This window comes from Parambassis ranga, unplaced genomic scaffold (assembly GCF_900634625.1).
Source record: "Parambassis ranga unplaced genomic scaffold, fParRan2.1 scaffold_68_arrow_ctg1, whole genome shotgun sequence".
Taxonomy (NCBI): Eukaryota; Metazoa; Chordata; class Actinopteri; family Ambassidae; genus Parambassis; species Parambassis ranga.
Window position 1 is genome coordinate 34,739 of NW_021144811.1, and position 20,262 is coordinate 55,000.

At 53.1% G+C, this 20,262-nt stretch overlaps 5 protein-coding genes across 5 annotated transcripts in view; 4 read left to right on the plus strand and 1 right to left on the minus strand.

Moving 5' to 3' along the window:
* On the plus strand, positions 1 to 2,018 carry rnf183 (ring finger protein 183). Its single transcript, XM_028398909.1, has 2 exons — positions 1 to 139; positions 927 to 2,018. Exon 2 carries the CDS (start codon positions 958 to 960, stop codon positions 1,909 to 1,911), a length of 954 nt encoding a protein of 317 aa, XP_028254710.1. The 5' UTR covers positions 1 to 139; positions 927 to 957; the 3' UTR covers positions 1,912 to 2,018.
* Positions 2,019 to 4,740: 2,722 nt separating this feature from the next.
* mgat1a (alpha-1,3-mannosyl-glycoprotein 2-beta-N-acetylglucosaminyltransferase a) lies at positions 4,741 to 8,395 on the plus strand. The gene is made up of 3 exons (XM_028398908.1): positions 4,741 to 5,342; positions 5,433 to 6,214; positions 7,382 to 8,395. The coding sequence occupies exons 2-3, from the start codon at positions 5,582 to 5,584 to the stop codon at positions 8,078 to 8,080; spliced, it is 1,332 nt and encodes a 443-aa protein (XP_028254709.1). The 5' UTR covers positions 4,741 to 5,342; positions 5,433 to 5,581; the 3' UTR covers positions 8,081 to 8,395.
* A 962-nt stretch (positions 8,396 to 9,357) lies between these two features.
* On the plus strand, positions 9,358 to 12,452 carry sh3bp5la (SH3-binding domain protein 5-like, a). The gene is made up of 6 exons (XM_028398940.1): positions 9,358 to 9,594; positions 9,881 to 9,943; positions 10,236 to 10,364; positions 10,547 to 10,711; positions 10,886 to 11,059; positions 11,149 to 12,452. The coding sequence occupies exons 1-6, from the start codon at positions 9,358 to 9,360 to the stop codon at positions 11,674 to 11,676; spliced, it is 1,296 nt and encodes a 431-aa protein (XP_028254741.1). The 3' UTR covers positions 11,677 to 12,452.
* Positions 12,453 to 12,918: 466 nt separating this feature from the next.
* The window catches only part of gabbr1a (gamma-aminobutyric acid (GABA) B receptor, 1a), a 31,915-nt gene continuing 24,571 nt past the window's right edge, over positions 12,919 to 20,262 (plus strand). The window contains exons 1-6 of the mRNA XM_028398939.1: positions 12,919 to 13,180; positions 15,694 to 15,780; positions 15,939 to 16,003; positions 16,548 to 16,686; positions 17,671 to 17,856; positions 18,490 to 18,507. Of these exons, the coding sequence (XP_028254740.1) occupies positions 15,702 to 15,780; positions 15,939 to 16,003; positions 16,548 to 16,686; positions 17,671 to 17,856; positions 18,490 to 18,507 (487 nt within the window). The 5' untranslated portion in view covers positions 12,919 to 13,180; positions 15,694 to 15,701. The remainder of the gene's footprint in view (positions 13,181 to 15,693; positions 15,781 to 15,938; positions 16,004 to 16,547; positions 16,687 to 17,670; positions 17,857 to 18,489; positions 18,508 to 20,262) is intronic.
* Positions 13,512 to 14,297, minus strand: LOC114431312 (DNA-directed RNA polymerase II subunit RPB1-like). Its single transcript, XM_028398903.1, has one exon. The coding sequence runs from the start codon at positions 14,295 to 14,297 to the stop codon at positions 13,512 to 13,514; it is 786 nt and encodes a 261-aa protein (XP_028254704.1).

Sequence of the window (20,262 nt, forward strand, 5' to 3'; positions counted from 1 at the left end):
GAGGAAAATAAGACATAAACCAGAAGCAGAGACGAGCACGAGAGGACAGACACACAACCTCCATCATGAAGTTTGACTGAACTCACACACGACGATCACTCTACTGACAGCTGACACAAGATCACACCGAGCACAGCAGGTCAGACTGTGTGTCTGTGTTAGTGTGTGTGTTAGTGTGTGTGTTACTGTGTGTGTCTGTGTTAGTGTGTGTGTTACTGTGTGTGTTACTGTGTGTGTCTGTGTTAGTGTGTGTCTGTGTTAGTGTGTCTGTGTTAGTGTGTGTCTGTGTTAGTGTGTCTGTGTTAGTGTGTGTCTGTGTTAGTGTGTCTGTGTTACTGTGTGTAAACTGTCCAGTCTTCCACTGCTTCTGTGTGTGTGTTTCTCTGTGTGTGTGTGTGTGTGTTTCTCTGTGTCTGTGTGTATTCCTCTGTGTGTGTGTGTGTGTTTCTCTGTGTGTGTGTCTGTGTGTATTCCTCTGTGTGTGTGTTTCTCTGTGTGTGTGTCTGTGTGTATTCCTCTGTGTGTGTGTGTGTGTGTGTTTCTCTGTGTCTGTGTGTATTCCTCTGTGTGTGTGTGTGTGTGTGTTTCTCTGTGTGTGTGTCTGTGTGTATTCCTCTGTGTGTGTGTTTCTCTGTGTGTGTGTCTGTGTGTATTCCTCTGTGTGTGTGTCTGTGTGTATTCCTCTGTGTGTGTGTGTGTGTGTGTGTGTGTATTCCTCTGTGTGTGTGTGTGTGTAAACTGTCCAGTCTTCCACTGCTTCTGTGTGTGTTTGGTCTGTGTTGTGTTGAAGGACTTGTGTGTCTGTGCAGTGTTGTGTGTGCGCACAGTTAATGACAAACCTCAGACGTGGGCCCGGCTCTGTTAAACAAACAGCCTGAAGCAGCGCTTTGTGTCCTGAGCTCATTCAGGTCTTCATGTCCTTACAGCTGCTGGCGGGAAGTGGATCAAACTCCAACCATGAGCGACGACGGGGACCGGCTGGGGGGGAGCCGCGGGGCCAGACCGGCCCCCAACGTCAAACCCAAACTCAGCCAGAGCAGCGGGAGCGGCAGGGAGGAGCCCCGGAAGAAGGAGAAGGCCCGACTGAGGAGATCGAGGAGCAGCGACTCCGACAGAGGGCGGAGGAGGGAGCGGGACCGCCGCCAGACAGAGAGGAGGCAGCGTGGACGGAGCGAGGAGGCCCGGAGGAGGGACAGAAAGGAGGCAGAGCGCGAGCGGAGGAGGGCGAGGCCGCCCTGGGACGATGTGGAGGACACGGAGTGCGCCGTGTGCTTCTGCTCCTACGATAACGTCTTCAGGACCCCCAAGCTGCTGGCGTGCGGCCACACCTTCTGCCTGGAGTGTCTCGCACGCATCAACGTGACCTCGCCAGAGCTCAAGACCCTGTCCTGCCCCGTGTGCCGCGAGCTGACGGAGCTGCCCCACGGACGGGACCTGCCCCGCCTGGGCAACAACCAGGACATCATCAGCCGGCTGCCCGCGGACATGCAGCGCGCGCTCTCCATCCGCTTCAAGCGCAGCAAGGGCCAGCTGGTGCTGAAGCGGCCGCCTCCCAGCAGCCCCACCAAACCCGGCATCCTCTCCCTCCCCAGGAAGAGCCCAGAGGCGCAGGCCCCCGCTGGCGGCGACCTGCACCTCAGCGCCATGGAGCAGGGCGTCGCCCCCACCACCGTGGTGGATGTAGGCAGACCCCCTAACAGGATGAGAGGGCGCCTGCGCAGGTTGTTCCGCTCGGACCAGTGCTACTACGCCGCGGTGGCGTCCATCATCACCGTCACCGTGGCGCTCATGCTGGTGGGGATCCTGGCCTTTGTCATCATCCCCAACGTGGTCATCCACCGCAGGCCCGAGAACCAGACCCACCCACCCACCACGCCTGCAGGCGGGTTCACTGCACCGACAGGCGGCTGAGGAGGCGGAGAGCTGTGTGTGTCTGAGTCTGTGTGTGTCTGAGTCTGTGTGTGTGTGTGTCTGAGCCTGTGTGTGTGTGTGTGTGTGTGAGTCTGTGTGTGTCTGAGTCTGTGTGTGTGTGTGTCTGAGCCTGTGTGTGTGTCTCTGAGTCTGTGTGTGTCTGTGTGTGTGTGTGTGTCTGAGTCTGTGTGTGTGTGTGTGTGTGTGTGTCTCTGAGCCTGTGTGTGTGTGTCTGTGTGTGTGTGTGTCTGAGTCTGTGTGTGTGTGTGTGTCTGAGTCTGTGTGTGTGTGTGTGTCTGAGCCTGTGTGTGTGTCTCTGAGCCTGTGTGTGTCTGTGTGTGTGTGTGTGTCTGAGCCTGTGTGTGTGTCTCTGAGCCTGTGTGTGTCTGTGTGTGTGTCTCTGAGCCTGTGTGTGTGTGTGTCTGAGCCTGTGTGTGTGTCTGAGCCTGTGTGTGTGTGTGTCTGAGCCTGTGTGTGTGTCTGAGCCTGTGTGTGTGTGTCTGAGCCTGTGTGTGTGTCTCTGAGCCTGTGTGTGTCTGTGTGTGTCTCTGTGTGTGTGTGTCTCTGAGCCTGTGTGTCTCTGAGCCTGTGTGTGTCTGTGTGTGTGTGTGTGTGTGTGTGTCTGAGCCTGTGTGTGTGTGCGCAGCACAGAAATGAAGGCAAACAGGGACAGCAGGATTCTTCTGGAGGAAACAGGACGGACCAGCTGCAGCGTGTTGCTGTGAACTTGTGTGGCGTCCTGTGTGTTGTACATATGTTGTACATATTTGTAAGAATGAGACTTTCTATGAATACAGCTGTTTGTCTGCCTGTCTGTGACTTCCTGTCTTCCTGCAGACACACACCTCCTCCACCTGTCTGACAGTCAGTGAAGAAACAGACGTGCAGAGAGGAGGTCCAGCAGCTCCAGCTGGATCCTGACGCCTGTCTGCTCTGACTCCACCCGGGCCGAACAGCCAGGCGCCAGGATCCATGCTGGACCTCCTGGACCTCCTGGACCCCCATTTGGCTGAGGAGGCCTTTGACCTGAGATGACATCAGGCAAAGTTATTATAAAGTGCTGCACTGACACACAAGAGACACACAAGAGACACACATGAGACACACGAGACACACAAGAGACACACAAGAGACACACATGAGACACACATGAGACACACGAGACACACAAGAGACACACAAGAGACACACATGAGACACACACGAGACACACAAGAGACACACATGAGACACACAAGAGACACACACGAGACACACAAGAGACACACAAGAGACACATGAGACACACAGAGACACATGAGACACACAAGAGACACACATGAGACACACAAGAGACACATGAGACACACAAGAGACACACATGAGACACACACGAGACACACAAGAGACACATGAGACACACAAGAGACACACATGAGACACACAAGAGACACACATGAGACACACAAGGGACACACAAGAGACACACATGAGACACAGATAAGACACACATGAGACACACAAGAGACACACAAGGGACACACAAGAGACACACATGAGACACACAAGAGACACACATGAGACACACAAGAGACACACAAGGGACACACAAGAGACACACATGAGACACACAAGAGACACACATGAGACACACAAGAGACACACATGAGACACACTTTCAGTGTTCACATCATTCACTCATGACCATAGATTCACTGAACTCTGAGCGCGGGTGTCGGTGGGAAGAGGCCTGACTGTGGCGGTCAGGAGGGACTGCCGCAAAACTCCAGGGAGAGCGTGTCCACAGGTGAAACGAGCATCAAGACCGCGTGTCCGGGACGCTAGCGCGCTCCTGAGGGCGTCCCGGACTTCTTGTGCTCCTCTCTCTGATCATCAGCTTACTGCACGTGTGCCACAGCAGCAGGCAGCAGCACGAGAGGAGCTCCAGTCTACAGGTGAGACACATGTCCAGTCTGCACCTCCTCCTCCCCCTGGGACAGAGACACAGAGGACAGGGGGGACTGACAGGAGGACTGAGAGAGGGACTGACAGGGGGATTTGACAGGGGGACAGGCAGGGGGACTGACAGGGGGACAGGCAGGGGGACTGACAGGGGGACTGACAGGGGGACTGACAGAGGGTCCACGGCCTGAAAACATGCAGCACGTTGACCCTTTGGACACAAACAGCTCGGACCCTGATCAGTCTGTTTAATCATCAGCTCTGATACATCAATACTGGACTTGACCGACCTCTGATGACATCACGGATCAGGAGCTGTGGACAGGTTTAGAAACAGGAAGTGGATTTCCTGTTTTAACTCTATTGTGAAAATAAATGACAAAGATTCATATGAAGCTGTGCAGTAGAGGACATACCTGAACAAAAACACAACCACCCGCCCTGAGGAGCAGTTACTGCACATGTCTGAGAGTCCTGGACATTAAAGTGTCCTTTTATGGGTGACAGGTTCGAGACCCTGCACATGTCTGAGAGTCCTGGACATTAAAGTGTCCTTTTATGGGTGACAGGTTCGAGACCCTGCACATGTCTGAGAGTCCTGGACATATGTACGACATCAGCAAACAGCAGAGAATTAGGACTAAGAACACTTTATTAACCCTGTGTGAAGAGAATGAAATGATCACGAGGTGAACAAAGTGAAGCCTGCTTCACACCGAGCTGTGGTCCAAACACGGGCTCCCGGGCTCCACAGGCTCCTGCTGGGTGCTGCCCTCACTGCTCAGGATGATGAACTGTGTTAAAGATCAGAGCGGCAGGTTTCCCAAAACTTCATCTGCTCTGTGACGTAGGGGTTCACCGGCCAATCACAGGACAGCACCTCAGCACGTAGACCTGCTGAAGTCAGACTTCTGGGAACAGGTCAGAGAACATGAAGTCAGACCTGTGACAGCAGACACGGTCCTGCTCAGGTCCTCAGGTCCTGCTCGGGTCCTCAGGTCCTGCTCGGGTCCTCCTCAGGTCCTCCGGTCCGGGTAACTTTAGAGAGTTACAGAGTTCATTCCGTGATGAAGAGGAGGGCGCAGCGTGGATGAAGCGCCGCGGTTAAACGACATGTGAAGCCTTCTGTGTGAACGGTCAGACTGAAGCCGCTAAAGTCCCGGGTTAACCCTTCATTGATTAGCCCCCCTCGCTGTCAAACTGTTGCGTAACTCCTCAAGGTGACGGCGGGGGCGGGACTTCCGCGTCTGCACGCAAACCAGGAAGTCGCCGTCGTGTTACTTTTCCTCCTCCTGCTGCTGCTGGCGGCTCAAACGGGGCAAACTCCGGGACGTTAAGTTGCTGTAACCGCCGGGGACCGGGCGGAGGACAGTTCTTTCTAGTTTCCCCGCCGGCTCCGGTCCTCCTTTCGGCTTCCGTCGGCAAACTTCGCCGGCTGTCATCGAAGAAATGGCCGGAGGAGTGAGAGCAGTCCTGCAGCCGGTCCGCGGGTAAGCAGCAGAGCTACAGGTGCTCCCAGACTTCCTGCTCGGCCTGATCCTGTCCTGACTCTGTCTCTGTTTGTTTCAACTTTTCTCCAGATCGAGTCCTGCCCCGCTCCCTGCTCCAGCTGACAGCTGCTGATCCTGCTCCTGTGATGAAACCGCCCCTGATCCTCGTCCTACCGTGTGAACCAGGGACACGTCTCTCTCCCCCGTCCTCCTGAGTCCTCCCTCTGAGTTCCTGGGCCATGCTCCGAAAGAGAGGCTCTCTCATTTTGTGTGGCACGTTCCTCTTCGTCACCTGGAACGCCATACTGGTGCTGCTGCTGTGGGGCAGACCCCCGCCGGGCCCGCTGGGCGAGCCCGGCCCGGAGCAGAGGGGGGCGGGTGTGAAGCCCACCAGCGACGTGGTGGGAGATGTGCTGCGCATGGCCGACACGCTGGAGGCAGAGCTGGAGAGGCAGAAAGAGATCCTGCTGCAGATCCAGGATCACCAGGCCCTGTGGGAGCCGCCACGCGGGGGCCGGCCGAAGGTCACCGCCCCCCGCCCGGCCGTCATCCCGATCCTGGTCATCGCCTGTAACAGGGTCACCGTGAGGCGCTGCGTGGACAAACTCCTGCAGCACCGGCCCTCCGCTGAGCTTCACCCAATCATCGTGAGCCAAGACTGCGGGCACGCTGAGACCGCTGAGGTGATCCGGTCCTACGGGGACAAGGTGACTCACCTGAAACAGCCGGACCTGTCAGACATCGCCGTGCGGCCAGAGCACAGGAAGTTCCAGGGCTACTACAAGATCTCCAGGCACTACCGCTGGGCTCTCAACCAGGTGTTCAAGACGTTCTCACACTCCTCTGTAGTGATCGTGGAGGACGACCTGGAGGTAAACACACCTTCATCACTGTCATTGACCCCCTAAAAACAAGTAGCACACAGACCTCAGGACATAACACAACATTTAACCTTTGTTCCACATGTCAGAGCTGAACATCTTCCAAAACAAAGAGTCCACTCCAACCAGACTCAGTAAGAACAGAAAGTCCTGTCCCCCTCAGCAGGACGCCATGATGGAGTCACATGACCAACACTCAGAGAGTCTCTGTCTGACCTGCAGCTTCCTGCAGCTGATCTCTGTCTGAATACCTGAGACACACACACACACAGACACACACACTCTGACTGCAGACACACACACACACAGACACACACACTCTGACTGCAGACACACACACACACAGACACACACACTGACTGCAGACACACACACATACACACACTCTGACTGCAGACACACACACTCTGACTGCAGACACACACACAGACTGCAGACACACACACACACACACTCTGACTGCAGACACACACACTCTGACTGCAGACACACACACACACACACTCTGACTGCAGACACACACATACACACACTCTGACTGCAGACACACACACACTGACTGCAGACACACACATACACACACTCTGACTGCAGACACACACATACACACACTCTGACTGCAGACACACACACTCTGACTGCAGACACACACACACTGACTGCAGACACACACACTCTGACTGCAGACACACACACACACACACTCTGACTGCAGACACACACACACACACACTCTGACTGCAGACACACACACACACTGACTGCAGACACACACACACACACACACACACTGACTGCAGACACACAGAGACACAAATACACAGACACACAGAGACACACACACAGACACACAGAGACACACACACACACACACACACACACTGACTGCAGACACACAGAGACACACACACACACACACACACACAGAGACACAGAGACACACACACACACACACACACACACACACAGACACACACACACTCTGCCTGCTCTCTGACTGCAGACAGCATGGAGCTGACCAATCAGAGCACACTGGCTGATCATGTGACAGAAACTCAAAGTTCAGAGGTCACATCTTCCCAGTTAGTCAGTTTAAATGTTCAGTGTTTTATCCCAGGCTCTGACAGTTAACTGAATGAATCCTCTCTCTCACTCTAGGTGGCGCCAGACTTCTTTGAGTATTTCCGTGCCCTGCTGCCTCTCCTGAAATCTGAGCCCAGCCTGTGGTGCGTGTCAGCCTGGAATGACAATGGCAGGGACGGCTACGTGGATCCTGGCAGAGCGGACCTGCTGTACCGGACGGACTTCTTCCCCGGCCTGGGCTGGATGCTCCTCAAGGAGGTGTGGGAGGAGCTGGAGCCCAAGTGGCCCGCTTCATTCTGGGACGACTGGATGCGTCAGCCCGAGCAGCGCCGCGGGCGTGCCTGCGTACGCCCAGAGATCTCCCGGACCCTAACGTTTGGCCGGCAGGGTGTCAGTCTGGGTCAGTTTTATGACAAGTACCTGCGCTACATTAAGCTGAACAGTGAATTTGTGCCTTTCACCAAGTCAGACCTGAGCTACTTGAAGGAGGAGGTGTACAGAGGGAACTTTGAGGAGGAAGTTTACAGTGCTTCCCTGGTGACGTTTGAAGAGGTGAAGCAGGGGCAGCTGCAGGGACCTGGGCCCTTCCGCCTTCAGTACTCCAGTAAGGACAGCTTCAAAGTGATGTCCAAAAACCTGGGAATAATGGACGACTTGAAGTCTGGAGTTCCAAGGACAGGGTACAGAGGGGTTGTGAGTTTCATGTCCAGAGGACGCAGGGTCTATTTGGCCCCGCCTCCAGGATGGACGCAGTACGACCCCACGTGGAGCTGAGGATCCAGAGGACATGGTCCAAACCAAAGATGACGGAATGTGTGCTTGTGGAGTTACTGCCAGTTCTACTCAGGACCTTCCATGATTCCAAAACACGTCTGCTGTAATTCACCAGAGATCTATTTTTCTGTCTGGTGCTAATCGTGCACATGGTTCATGCCTTCAATGCAGTGACATAGTCTGGCACTGTTTAAGTCATCAGCTGCACGGCCCGCGCTCTGATGGTCAGAAATCACCTGAGTCTTATTAATTGTGCCATCTCTTCTTCCTGCTTACAGTCAGATCCTTTTCTCTGATTCTGCACAGGTTGCTACCAGCTACACTTGTGTGTTTGTATATTTCTTGAATAAAAAAATCATAAATACACATACATGTGTCAGTTCGTTCTCTCAAACGTAGCTTTGGGGCAGTTTCTAACCTTTAGACAGGTTTAACCTTCAATGATATATATATTAACTTTAACGGTTTTAAAAATATATCAGATAAATATTTTTTTGAACTTTTTTTGCATAGAGCTTTTAATTAACTTCAGTTCTGATCAACAGTAGTGAAAAAATCATTAAATCCTGGTTAAAATCCTGGGGGAAATGATTTTTTCACTACTGTTGATCAGAACTGAAGTTAATTAAAAAAATATTTATCTGATATATTTTTAAAACCGTTAAATTTAGGGGCCGTTTTTGTCCCGAACAACACATACGGGTGTTTGCGAACAGTGCATGAGGGCTAAATAAAGAATGTCCGGTACAGACGGACCTCCGGTGACGTGTGACGCGCACGGTGAGCGGGTTCTTCGCGCGGTCGTGTTTTTCTGACTCTACGGTGGCCGTGTAGGCTCAAACCTCTGCAGCGCGTCAAGCTGGCGTTCTGTGTGTTTACCTCATTTACAGAGATGATGTGAGGCCGAAACTGTTAGCTAGCTAGCCTAGCTGAAGTGAGGACGGGCCGGTGGGAGATGGAGGACAGTGCCGTGTGCCAGGAGGACTTCTCGAGCCGCCTCCCTTTACTTTGCACCTCACGGCAGATTTTTGTTTTCACCTGTTCGCCGAAAAACAACCGACACACTCTCCCTGACGGAGTTAGCCTCTTAGCAGGCTAGGCTAGCTTAGCCTCCACAGGAGCGGGTTTCGGTGTAGCATGGCAGAGTGCAGACTCAGCAACACTCATTATTATTTAGTTCATCCAAACTTCAGCGGTAGTTGTTGATTAAAGTCGCGTTTGTCAGGTTTTGAAGCGACGGTAAGCTAACGCCGCTACTGGAGAAGCCGTAGGCCGGAATGGAGCCGGCCGACTTGCGAGAGAGCCCCGCCGGGTCCGGTGAGTCGGACGGCGGGGATTGGAGGGAGGCTATCCCCGGTGGTGCGGATGGGGAGGTCAAAGCCGGCGAAACTAACGGAACAACACTAGAGACGGCGTGCAGGGACAAGTGCGAGGACGGCGAGAGCGAGAAACAGAAAAACGCCGGAGAGCAATTACACAGCCCGTACGAGGAGGAGCTGGACCCCCGGATCCAGGTACGACGCCCGGCTGCTTGTACTCGCTGAGTGGATCAGCCGGGATGATGCAGCTTAACGCGGAGCTCGGCGTTAATGTGATAATCTCGATAAATCCTGTCAGATCAAACGTGATTATCTGGTCAAGTCACATACAACACAGCACAATGACACACCTGTCACACACAGCTGTCACACACACCTGTCACACACACCTGTCACACACAGCTGTCACACACACCTCAGCCTCATCAGTCAGAACATACAGCAGGATGGAAACATGAAGGAGCTTTTCTGGTTTCCACAGGAGGAGTTGGAGCACCTCAATGAAGCCAGTGCAGAAATCAACAGACTGGAGCTGCAGCTGGATGTGAGTACCATGGACTCAGCATCTGAGTCGACACAAATCCTACTGGAGTCAGGTGGTTCTGGAAAATCTAGATTTCCCTCAAACAGATGAAGATGAACAGAACACATAGATCGTCCTCCTGGGATTTTATTCGTGGTATTTTCTTAGTCTTTCCAGAAGCAGCTAATCAACATGATGATTGTGTTGTTTCCTGTTTGTGAGTCTTAACATGAAAAAGTGACAGCCTGTGAATCGATTGCTGACTTCCTCTGTGAAATCCAGTCAGGTGACTCGTGATCTTGTTTCCATCCAGGATGCCCGATCAGCATATCGGAAGATCCTCACGGACTCTGCCAGGAAGCTGAATGCTCAGAGCTCCCAGCTCGGCAGCTGCATAGAGAAAGCGAGGCCCTATTATGAAGCCCGCCGCCTCGCAAAAGAGGTGCACACAAAACCCACCACAGCAGTACACACAGTCTAAATCATTAACCAGGAGGCAGGCAACAGATGGCCCCCTTTAGCCTGGTGGACCTTATTTCATGCAGTTTGCTGCTCTGATTGTAAACACACTGGGTGTCATGTCCTTGTTGTACTGTGCAGACTGTAACAGGTTTGTCTCTGCAGGCACAGCAGGAGACCCAGAAGGCTGCTCTGAGCTACGAGAGGGCGGTTTCTATGCACACCGCTGCCAGGGAGATGGTGTATGTGGCAGAGCAGGGCCTGATGGCGGACGGCAAGAACACCCTGGATCCCACCTGGCAGGAGATGCTCAACCATGCCACAGCTAAGGTACCCGAGGCGGCCTGCAGTCAGGGGCAGGCCCGTTTCTACCCCTGAGTGTGTGCTGGAAGTAAAGCTGAATTCTTCTCAGTCACATACAGATTCTGGCAGCCGGTCACCGGCTCACTGCTGCAAACAGAACTGAGCCTCGCTTAGCTGCGTCTGTCTGTCTGTCTGTGTCAGGTGAATGAAGCTGAGGAGGAACGTCTCCGCAGCGAGCGCGAGCATATGCGCGTCACACACGCCTGTCAGGAGGCCGAGGCTCGAGTCCAGATGCTGCAGAAGTCCCTGAAGAGGGTTATTATCAAGTCCAAACCGTACTTTGAGCTAAAGGCCCAGTTCAACCAGATCCTGGAGGTAATGCACACGCCGCAGACAGCTGTCATATAGTCAGCGTGTTAGAGTTGGTTGCAGGTGCTGATGCTGAAAGTTTGGTGTGACTGCAGGAGCACAAGACCAAGGTGCTGCAGCTGGAGCAGCACGTGGCCAAAGTGAAGACACGCTACTCCATCACACTGAGGAACCTGGAGCAGATCAGCGAGCAGATCCACGCTCAGAGGGGCAGGGACCAGGCCGAGGGGGGGTGCCCTTCCATCTGCAGAGGGCGAAGTCCGCCAGTCGGAGCCGAATCTGACGTCCGAGTCCAGGAAGAGGGTGGAGCCTGCAGCGGTGCCACAGGCAGAGATCGAGTGGACGCAGCCATCGACCTGGAGAGATACAAGCAGAACGAAAAGGAGAGGGAGCGGGCGGGCTCAGATTCCCTCTCCATCTTCAGCCTGCAGACCATCGCTTCCGACCTGGAGAAATACGACTCCATCGAGCACCTCGGGGACCTCAGCGACGTGGGCAGCGTGACGGGGGACGAGGGGGAGAAGGAGAGGGCGGGGAACAAAAGAGACAAGCTGACGGAGACGGCCGCCAAAGAGCGCCAGCAGCAGTTCTACAAGCAGCACCACCGCAGCTTCAGCTTGTGAGGGTGGAGGTACGAGCACAGAATCAGACTCCGCTGCAGACACGTGTCCTGTAAATAAGCACACCTACATTATTATACAGCCTGTTAGAGCACTACAGTGTACCCACTCCCTCTGCGGCATTCTGGGAAAGCTCCTCAAGCATGAAGGAGGCGAGCAGCCATCTTAGGCATCATTTCCCTTTTTTGCAGCTCATCGCTGACATAACTCGGTGAGACTGGTGAAAACAGCCCCCCCATTGTTCCCCCTCCAGCTCTGTCCAGTCTCATCAGTTACATGTGGGTGGAGGGTCGCAGCTCCACACACACCGACATCCACCCTCACCACAGGGGGTCAGCGGTCAGTGGAAGCATGTTTGCATCCTCATGTGTTTATTTCCTGTAACATGTTGATGAAGAGTTCCACACACACACACTCTCTCTCACGGTGGAGCTTTGCGTTTTCCTCGTTGGTATTGTTTACGTGTGTAACAGTGAGTTAAGGTGTGCCTTCACACACAACATGTTTTATCATTTTGAACATTTTCGTGGCCGCGCTGCTTCAGACATGAAGATTTATTTTGTGGTTTACTTTGATTGTCAAAGTGTAAAAGATAATGATGAAGTCAGAACGTGACTTGTAAATGTATGTAATTATTACAGGATAATATGGACGTGTACATGTGTGCAGTTTTCTTTGTACAGATGTTCTGTATGTAAATCTCCATCCTCACAGAATGTCACTTCCTGTTTGTGCATACGTCATCTATAATCAATAAAGGAGATCAGCCTGGCACAGGATGGGCTTCGGTGTTCTCCGCTCCGTCTGTTGGTCATGTGACCGCTGCTCACCTCCTGCTGGTTGCTGAGCAGAGTGCAGATATGACCTGTATGTCCAGTGTCCCGTTCCCTGTGGTGGATGTCCACTTCCTGGTCATGTGTGTGTCCCAGGCTGAGCTGAGCATGTGAACATGAGCCTCTGCTGTGATTGAGTGATGAGCTGCGGCTTTGAGCTGCAGAGGAGCAGGCTTAGCGGCTCAGTCTGTGCTGAGGCCGCGGCGCCGTGTCTGCACCTCCACGCGCGATAGAATTCTCCACGGTGGGATGAAGCGCAGCTTATCACAGATCTGCTTCTTTCCGTTCATCATGACGCGCTGCTGCGGCCGACCCGCTTCAGAGCGCGGGGGGGGGGGCTGTTACGCACGGCGCGTCTCCATCATGACGTCGTGAATTAGCTGGAGGTTGTGTAGAGGGGGAGAGAGGAGGAGGGAGTGTGGCGGAGCGCTCGTCGTTTGTATATAGTGCATGTATATTTTTTCTATTTTCTTATGCGTACCTGCGCCACACGGACAGCGGTCTGCCGTCGTGTTTCCGCGCGGAGCAGCTCGCACACGGACCGTACAGCCATATTAATATAGCCATACAACGATGCACATTTCTACCAAATAATCCGACGCTGGGCTTTCCCCGCGGCGCGTCTCCACCCGGAGCACGGACCGAGACCAGCACCGAGCGCATCCACACCGACCGTGAGTACCAGGCATTTTTCATTCTGGATGCAAACCCCGTCCGCAGGCCCGACCGTCTGCGTCAGACGCTGCGGCTTTTACGCCCGTGTACACTGATGACACGGTGCTCGGAGAGCCGCTCGGCCTCCACAGGCCGTCACGGAGTCCCCTGTCAGCGGCCGACAGGCAGATACCGGCAGCATACGGTTGGTGGCAGCCTCGCTGTGACCCTCACGTCTCCACAGTTCAAGCGCAGCCAGGCGCAAAATGCAGCATCTGAGCCTGTGCGTGTCCCTCGTGGACGTGGCTGAAAATAGCCACGGAACGTGAAGTCAGTGTTTTTTTCTGGTGCTCAAATGAACCAGAAACGCTGCTTCCACCACAGCTTCCTGTGGGGACAGGGACCAGAAGGACTGTGGACAGTGGGGGTCTGGGGGACAGTGGGAGTCTGTGGGACAGTGCGAGGGACCGTGGACAGTGGGGGTCTGTGGGACAGTGGGAGGGACCGGGGACAGTGGGGGGACTGTGGACAGTGGGAGGGACCGGGGACAGTGGGAGTCTGTGGACAGTGGGAGTCTGTGGACAGTGGGAGGGACCGTGGGACAGTGGGAGTCTGTGGACAGTGGGAGTCTGTGGGACAGTGGGAGTCTGTGGGACAGTGGGAGGGACTGTGGACAGTTGGGGTCTGTGGGACAGTGGGAGGGACTGTGGACAGTTGGGGTCTGTGGGACAGTGGGAGGGACTGTGGACAGTTGGGGTCTGTGGGACAGTGGGAAGGACTGTGGACAGTTGGGGTCTGTGGGATAGTGGGAGGGACTGTGGACAGTTGGGGTCTGTGGGACAGTGGGAGGGACTGTGGACAGTTGGGGTCTGTGGGACAGTGGGAGGGACTGTGGACAGTTGGGGTCTGTGGGACAGTGGGAGGGACTGTGGAGGGACTGTGGACAGTTGGGGTCTGTGGGACAATGGGAGGGACTGTGGACAGTTGGGGTCTGTGGGACAGTGGGAGGGACTGTGGACAGTTGGGGTCTGTGGGACAGTGGGAGGGACTGTGGAGGGACTGTGGACAGTTGGGGTCTGTGGGACAATGGGAGTCTTTGGGACAGTGTCCATGGAGCTGTCCATTGTGCTGAAGCATTAAGTGCATTTCCAGCTGCAGGCAAGTTCACCGTTATCGTCAGTGTGCGCTGATATCAATGACTCCTGGGCAGTCCTCCACACACACAGACACACACACAGACACACACAGACACACACTCTGCACGGCTGTTGTCAGTGGACTAAAAATACTCTGGGTAATGCTAATGAAGGATCCAGCAGAGTTTGTCTGTCTTCAACAAGCACGCCGCAGCCATCTGTCCCCCTCACTGTGGTGCTTTACTTTACCCATCCCCACCACAGAGAGAGAGACTCACACACACACACACACACACACACACACACACACTCACTCCCTCTGCTGGCTAAGTGTGTATGGACGTGTTTACTGTATGTTTATAAAGAGGAAGTTATTATTCCAAACTGCAAATGACCTACTGTGTTTGTCTCTCACTGTGTGTGTCTCTCTGAACTGAAACAAAGATTCACTCATGGTGTCTGTGTGTGTCTGTCCCACTGTGTGTGTGTGACACACACACAGTGGGACAGACACACACACACACACAGACAGACTCGTCCTGCAGCCTGTTCTGTCAGAGTGAACACAGCTTTTCTTCAGGAAGTTACTGCAGTGAACTGACATGAGAGCATTAATACTGAGTCTGTCCTCACCAACCTGTGTCTCTCTGTGTCTCTGTGTGTCTCCTTTTGTGCCTCTGTGTGTCTTGTTATGTCTCTGTGTGTCTCTTTGTGTCTGTGTCTCATTTTGTGTCTCTCTGTCTCTCTCTGTGTCTGTCCCTGTGTCTCTGTGTCTCTTTGTGTCTCTCTCTGTGTCTCTTTGTGTCTCTGTGTCTCTCTCTGTGTCTCTTTGTGTCTCTCCCTGTGTCTCTGTGTGTCTCTCTGTGTCTCGTTGTGTCTCTCTGTGTCTCTGTGTCTCTCTGTGTCTCGTTGTGTCTCTGTGTGTCTCTCTGTCTCGTGTCTCTCTGTGTCTCGTGTCTCTCTGTGTCTCTTGTTATGTCTCTTTGTGTCTCTCTCTGTGTCTCTGTCTTGTGTCTCTCTGTGTCTCTTGTTATGTCTCTTTGTGTCTCTCTGTGTCTCTGTGTCTCTCTGTGTCTCTCTGTGTTTCTCTGTGTCTCGTTGTGTCTCTCTCTGTGTCTCTCTGTGTCTTGTGTCTCTCTGTGTCTCTTGTTATGTCTCTCTGTGTCTCGTTGTGTCTCTCTCTGTGTCTCCCTGTGTCTCGTTGTGTCTCTCTCTGTGTCTCTCTGTGTCTTGTGTCTCTCTGTGTCTCTTGTTATGTCTCTCTGTGTCTCGTTGTGTCTCTCTCTGTGTCTCCCTGTGTCTCGTTGTGTCTCTCTCTGTGTCTCTCTGTGTCTCTCTCTGTGTCTCCCTGTGTCTCTTTCAGTCTGTTAAACTCTGATTCTCTGTGTCTCTTTCAGATCCAGAAATGGCCCGGCTGTTGTCTCTGATTGTTCTCTGTGCTCTTCCGTCCCTTGTTGTGCCCATACATAATTCATCAACTGGAGGTAATGTGTGTGTGTGTGTGTGTGTGTGTGTGTGTGATGGACAGAGGTCTGTAGTTTGTGCAGCGTCAGTTAAACAGATAATGTCTCATGTTGCTGTAATGTGTCTTCATGGAGACGTGTCCGTCCCTCAGCGTCCGCCCTCCTCCTCTTTGTTTCAGGCTGCGCCATCATCCGGCCCCCGAGGGACGGTGGGATCCGCTACAGAGGCCTGACACAGGAGCAGGTACCCTGATCATTCCCATGGGAGCATGGCAGGCTCCGAGATTTTCAAAATAAAAGACAGAATTAGTGCTGGAGCTGCACATCGAGGCTCTTTTAAATGTTCAGAATGATTGTTCATAAGAAGCCAAGAGCGCGTGTTTGATGGGCTAAACCAGCTTCAGCTCAGAGAGACCAGAGGACATCAGTCTGTGTACATTCAGCTCTGATACAGGATCAATACTGGATCTGACTGACCTCTGATGACATCACTGATCACTGCTGCTCATTCAGACTGTCTGCAGAGCGCCCCCTACAGGAGCGGTGGACAGGTTTAGAAACAGGAAGTCAGTGTGTTGGCCTGTGAGGTCAGGTGTGTGTGTTGTCTGGGTGTAGAACTGTTCCTTCAGTGTTTGGAGCTTGTGTCCTTGAACAGTGCGCTGCAGGAGGACCACCATGACTGATGGAGTGTGTGTGTGTTCCCTGTGGCCTCCACAGTTCTGCTGCCTCTGTGTGTGTTTCTGGATCTGTGCTGCTGCAGCTGTCTCTAACCGTCTGTCCCTCATCAGATCCGCAGCGTGCAGATCCTGCCTGTGGATTATGAGATCGAGTACATCTGCAGAGGGAACCGGGTCATCGTGGGACCAAAGGTCAGGAAGTGCTTACCCAACGGCACTTGGACGGACATGATGCAGACCAGCACATGCTGTGAGTGCTCTTTGCTTTACACTGTGTCAACAATAATATGGCATAGAAAATAAGGCTGGATGCAAACTGTGCTCCGTGGATTCAGATGTCCTCACACACCTCCAGACAGCGGCTGTGTCCATCTGACAGTCCTGCAGCCCCCCTTCAGTCTGTGTATGTGTGTGTGTGTCTGTGTGTGTGTCTGTGTATGTGTGTGTGTCTGTGTGTGTGTGTCTGTGTGTGTGTGTCTGTGAGTCTGTGTCTGTGTGAGTGTGTGTGTGTCTGTCTGTGAGTCTGTGTGTGTGTCTGTGTATGTGTGTGTCTGTCAGTCTGTGTGTGTCTGTGTGTGTGTATTTTTCTTAGAGGATGGATTTTACACAACTGAATTTCATCATCTGTTTATTTTTTTTGCTTCTGGCTCATTCAGTGGGTCAGTAGTGGGTGCAGTACTGCTTTCAGCCACATGGCGGGTTGTTGTGTCACTGTACTGAGCTCGATAGCATCACTAACATGTATTTATTTGTTCTCTGACAGTTAGCATGTAGCAGCTAGCATGTGTGTAGAGGACTGTTGTGTCTCTGTGAGGACAATATGAGCATAAAGACACTTGGACTGAAACAAACTGATCACAGCAGAAAAGTCTTCATGAAGCAACAGACACAGAACTGACAGCACTTCCTGACTGGACTCTGATTGGACAGAACTGACAGCACTTCCTGACTGGACTCTGATTGGACAGAACTGACAGCACTTCCTGACTGGACTCTGATTGGACAGAACTGACAGCACTTCCTGACTGGACTCTGATTGGTCAGAACTGACAGCACTTCCTGACTGGACTCTGATTGGTCAGAACTGACAGCACTTCCTGACTGGATTCTGATTGGTCAGAACTGACAGCACTTCCTGACTGGACTCTGTGTGATGTGTGACATAGAACCTTTAGCTGTGCTCTGATTGGCTGCTGTGAGTGATGTCTGTAAATGTCTGTGTTGTGGTCCACAGTGCTGCTGTGCCCGCGGGTGTGGACCTCTCTGGAGAACGGGCGAGTGGCGGCAAAGCCTCCCGGGCCCCCGGTGGAAGGGACGGTCCTCCATTACAGCTGCCACGCCGGCTTCATCCTGGAGGGCAGGAACATCAGCCATTGCACCAAGCTGGGCAAGTGGGACGCCCCCAAACCCACCTGCCTGTGTGAGTGAAGACCGACTGACAGCTCAGACTGTGATGTCCAGGTGTTACCTGTGCTAACACTGTTAGCCTGTGTTAGCTAGTGTTACCTGTGCTAACACTGTTAGCATGTGTTAGCCTGTGTATCAGCCTGCAGGTGTCATCATCACAGCCTCTCTTCATGCCTCTGCGTTCAGCGCCACATTCATGGGAATATCAGGCTTTAAGGATAATGACAAACACCTGCTGTCCCAGCAGACAGAGACGGTTGCTAGGCAATAAATAATCCAGCCAATCAGAGCGCAGTCTGTCTGCTGGCAGGGTAAAGAATGGATGAGAAGCAGGGTGACATACATACTGTGGGAGTATTACTGCAGAATAAATGAGGATTTAAAGAAGTGAGGGAGGCCTGGCTACCAGGTTGGCATGACAACCAGTAAATCTGCTATGGAGATGAAGATGAGGGAAGAAGCTCGGGCACTTTAGTGACCTGTAGCAGTCTTATTGGTGTCATATTATTGAGTAATATATTGAGCACACTGCCATCTAGTGGAGCAAACTCGCCTCCCACTGGAGCTCTGCTGCGTCAGTTCTGCTGAACGTGTAGCTGTCTGTGGGTTCGTGCTCCTCACATCTCTTCTCTTCTTTTTTCCACAGATGACAGGAACTACACAGGTAAGACCTTCCACTCCGCCCTCTTTTTTTTCCACCTATCACCACTGCGGCTTGCAGTGCATCCTTTCACAATAAGAGCCTGGCTTATCGAGGCAGCTGGACTCAAGGATTGTTTTTTGAAGGCAGCAGAGCTGAAGGAGCCACCTGTAACGAAACGTCTTCAAAAAACAAACCTTCAGTCCAGCTGCCTCCATTTAAACTCTGGAAATGACCATGGCCTGGATGAATGAGAGCATCCACAGATATAGCCTGTGCCCCAGCAGATGAATAATTATGTGTCAGCCCACAGACCTGCTGAGGCTGAGAGTGGATCAGAGCTCGTCTCTCTGCTGTTATTCCCCTTCAGCCTGTAGCTGCAGTGCTTATGATCGCCAGCAGAGGGCAGCAGTGCCCCATGTGAGGGTGCTGTGCCTCCATGTGGGGCAGCAGAGGCCTGAAGCCACATCTCACTAATCTCCACACAGCCGACAAAATCTGGCCTGCAGGGGGGGAGCTTCTACGAAGGCTTATCCTCTGCAGGGAGGGATGGTTTAAAGAAGACCACCTGACGTCAGAAAACCTGGAAGAGTTTCATTTTTCTCTGATTCTTCCTCCATGACTGAGACGATTAACACGGCCCACTCTTGTTGGGGGTGGTGGCTGGGTGGGGGCTGGGTGGTGGGGATGTTTAAACCTCTGGTGCTGCTGCAGGACGGCTCATGAAATAGATAGAACATGTAATATATATTAGAAATAATAAATAAACGAGTAGTGACTTGAAACAACAGAAGTGGAGGAACAGTGACAGATCAGCTGCAGGTGGCCTGTCAGGGCCAGCGGTGTGGGCAGGGAGCAGCAGGCGTCTGCATGGAGACTGTCAGACAGTCAGGAACCAAGCAGCAGAGTTTCCAGAGTCTCAGCAGCGACCTCCTCCCAGCGCCGCTCTCTGTGCCGCCACCACCCACCTGCTGCCTGCTCAGCGGGAGAAAGGTTAACGCGCTGCTCCGTGTGTGTCTGTGTGTGTGTCTGTGTGTGTGTGTGTCTGTGTGTGTGTGTGTGTGTGTGTGTGTCTGTGTGTGTGTGTCTGTCTGTGTGTGTGTGTGTCTGTCTGTGTGTGTCTGTGTGTGTGTCTGTGTGTGTGTGTGTCTGTGTGTGTGTGTCTGTGTGTGTGTGTGTCTGTGTGTGTGTGTCTGTGTGTGTGTGTGTGTGTCTGTGTGTGTGTGTCTGTGTGTGTGTGTCTGTGTGTGTGTGTCTGTGTGTGTGTGTGTGTGTGTGTGTCTGTGTCTGTGTGTCTGTGTGTCTGTGTGTGTGTGTGTCTGTGTGTGTGTGTGTGTGTTTCATCTCCGCTCACAGCTTCTGTCTGAACTCTGCAGCTACAGACGGATAAATCCATTAAATCTATTTTGAATCTGGAAACATGTTCAGGTTGTTTTCCCGTCAGTGTGATCAGCTCCACATGCAGCAGGCTGAGTGTTTGCAGCCCTCTGACATCACGACACAGTGAAGGATATCTGAAGTGATGAAGGCTGTGGCGGTGATGAGGGTGAAGCTGTGGCACAGCGGTGACTTGTTGTCTGCAGCACGGCTCCTCCTCAGTTTTAGCGCGCTGTGTTAGCATGAAGGCATGACGCGGATGTAAGCTAGCCGCAGATCACTGACAGGGCGTCCCGACATCAGCCGACCTCCATCATAGCTGTGGAAGTGTGGGGTAAAGATGGAGGTTTGACTGAACATTACGCACACTTCATGAGGCTTTCAGGGAGACAAGCCCCGCCC

What these genes read in the sequence shown, in the direction of transcription:
- rnf183 (XM_028398909.1), top strand. Translation starts at nt 958, where the DNA reads ATGAGCGACGACGGGGACCGGCTGGGGGGGAGCCGCGGGGCCAGACCG.
- mgat1a (XM_028398908.1), top strand. Translation starts at nt 5,582, where the DNA reads ATGCTCCGAAAGAGAGGCTCTCTCATTTTGTGTGGCACGTTCCTCTTC. An exon ending in TCGTGGAGGACGACCTGGAG is followed by an intron (nt 6,215 to 7,381) that starts GTAAACACACCT and finishes CTCTCACTCTAG; the next exon opens with GTGGCGCCAGACTTCTTTGA.
- sh3bp5la (XM_028398940.1), top strand. Translation starts at nt 9,358, where the DNA reads ATGGAGCCGGCCGACTTGCGAGAGAGCCCCGCCGGGTCCGGTGAGTCG. An exon ending in AGCTGGACCCCCGGATCCAG is followed by an intron (nt 9,595 to 9,880) that starts GTACGACGCCCG and finishes TGGTTTCCACAG; the next exon opens with GAGGAGTTGGAGCACCTCAA. An exon ending in CCCGCCGCCTCGCAAAAGAG is followed by an intron (nt 10,365 to 10,546) that starts GTGCACACAAAA and finishes TTGTCTCTGCAG; the next exon opens with GCACAGCAGGAGACCCAGAA.
- LOC114431312 (XM_028398903.1), bottom strand. Translation starts at nt 14,297, where the DNA reads ATGCTTCAGCACAATGGACAGCTCCATGGACACTGTCCCAAAGACTCC.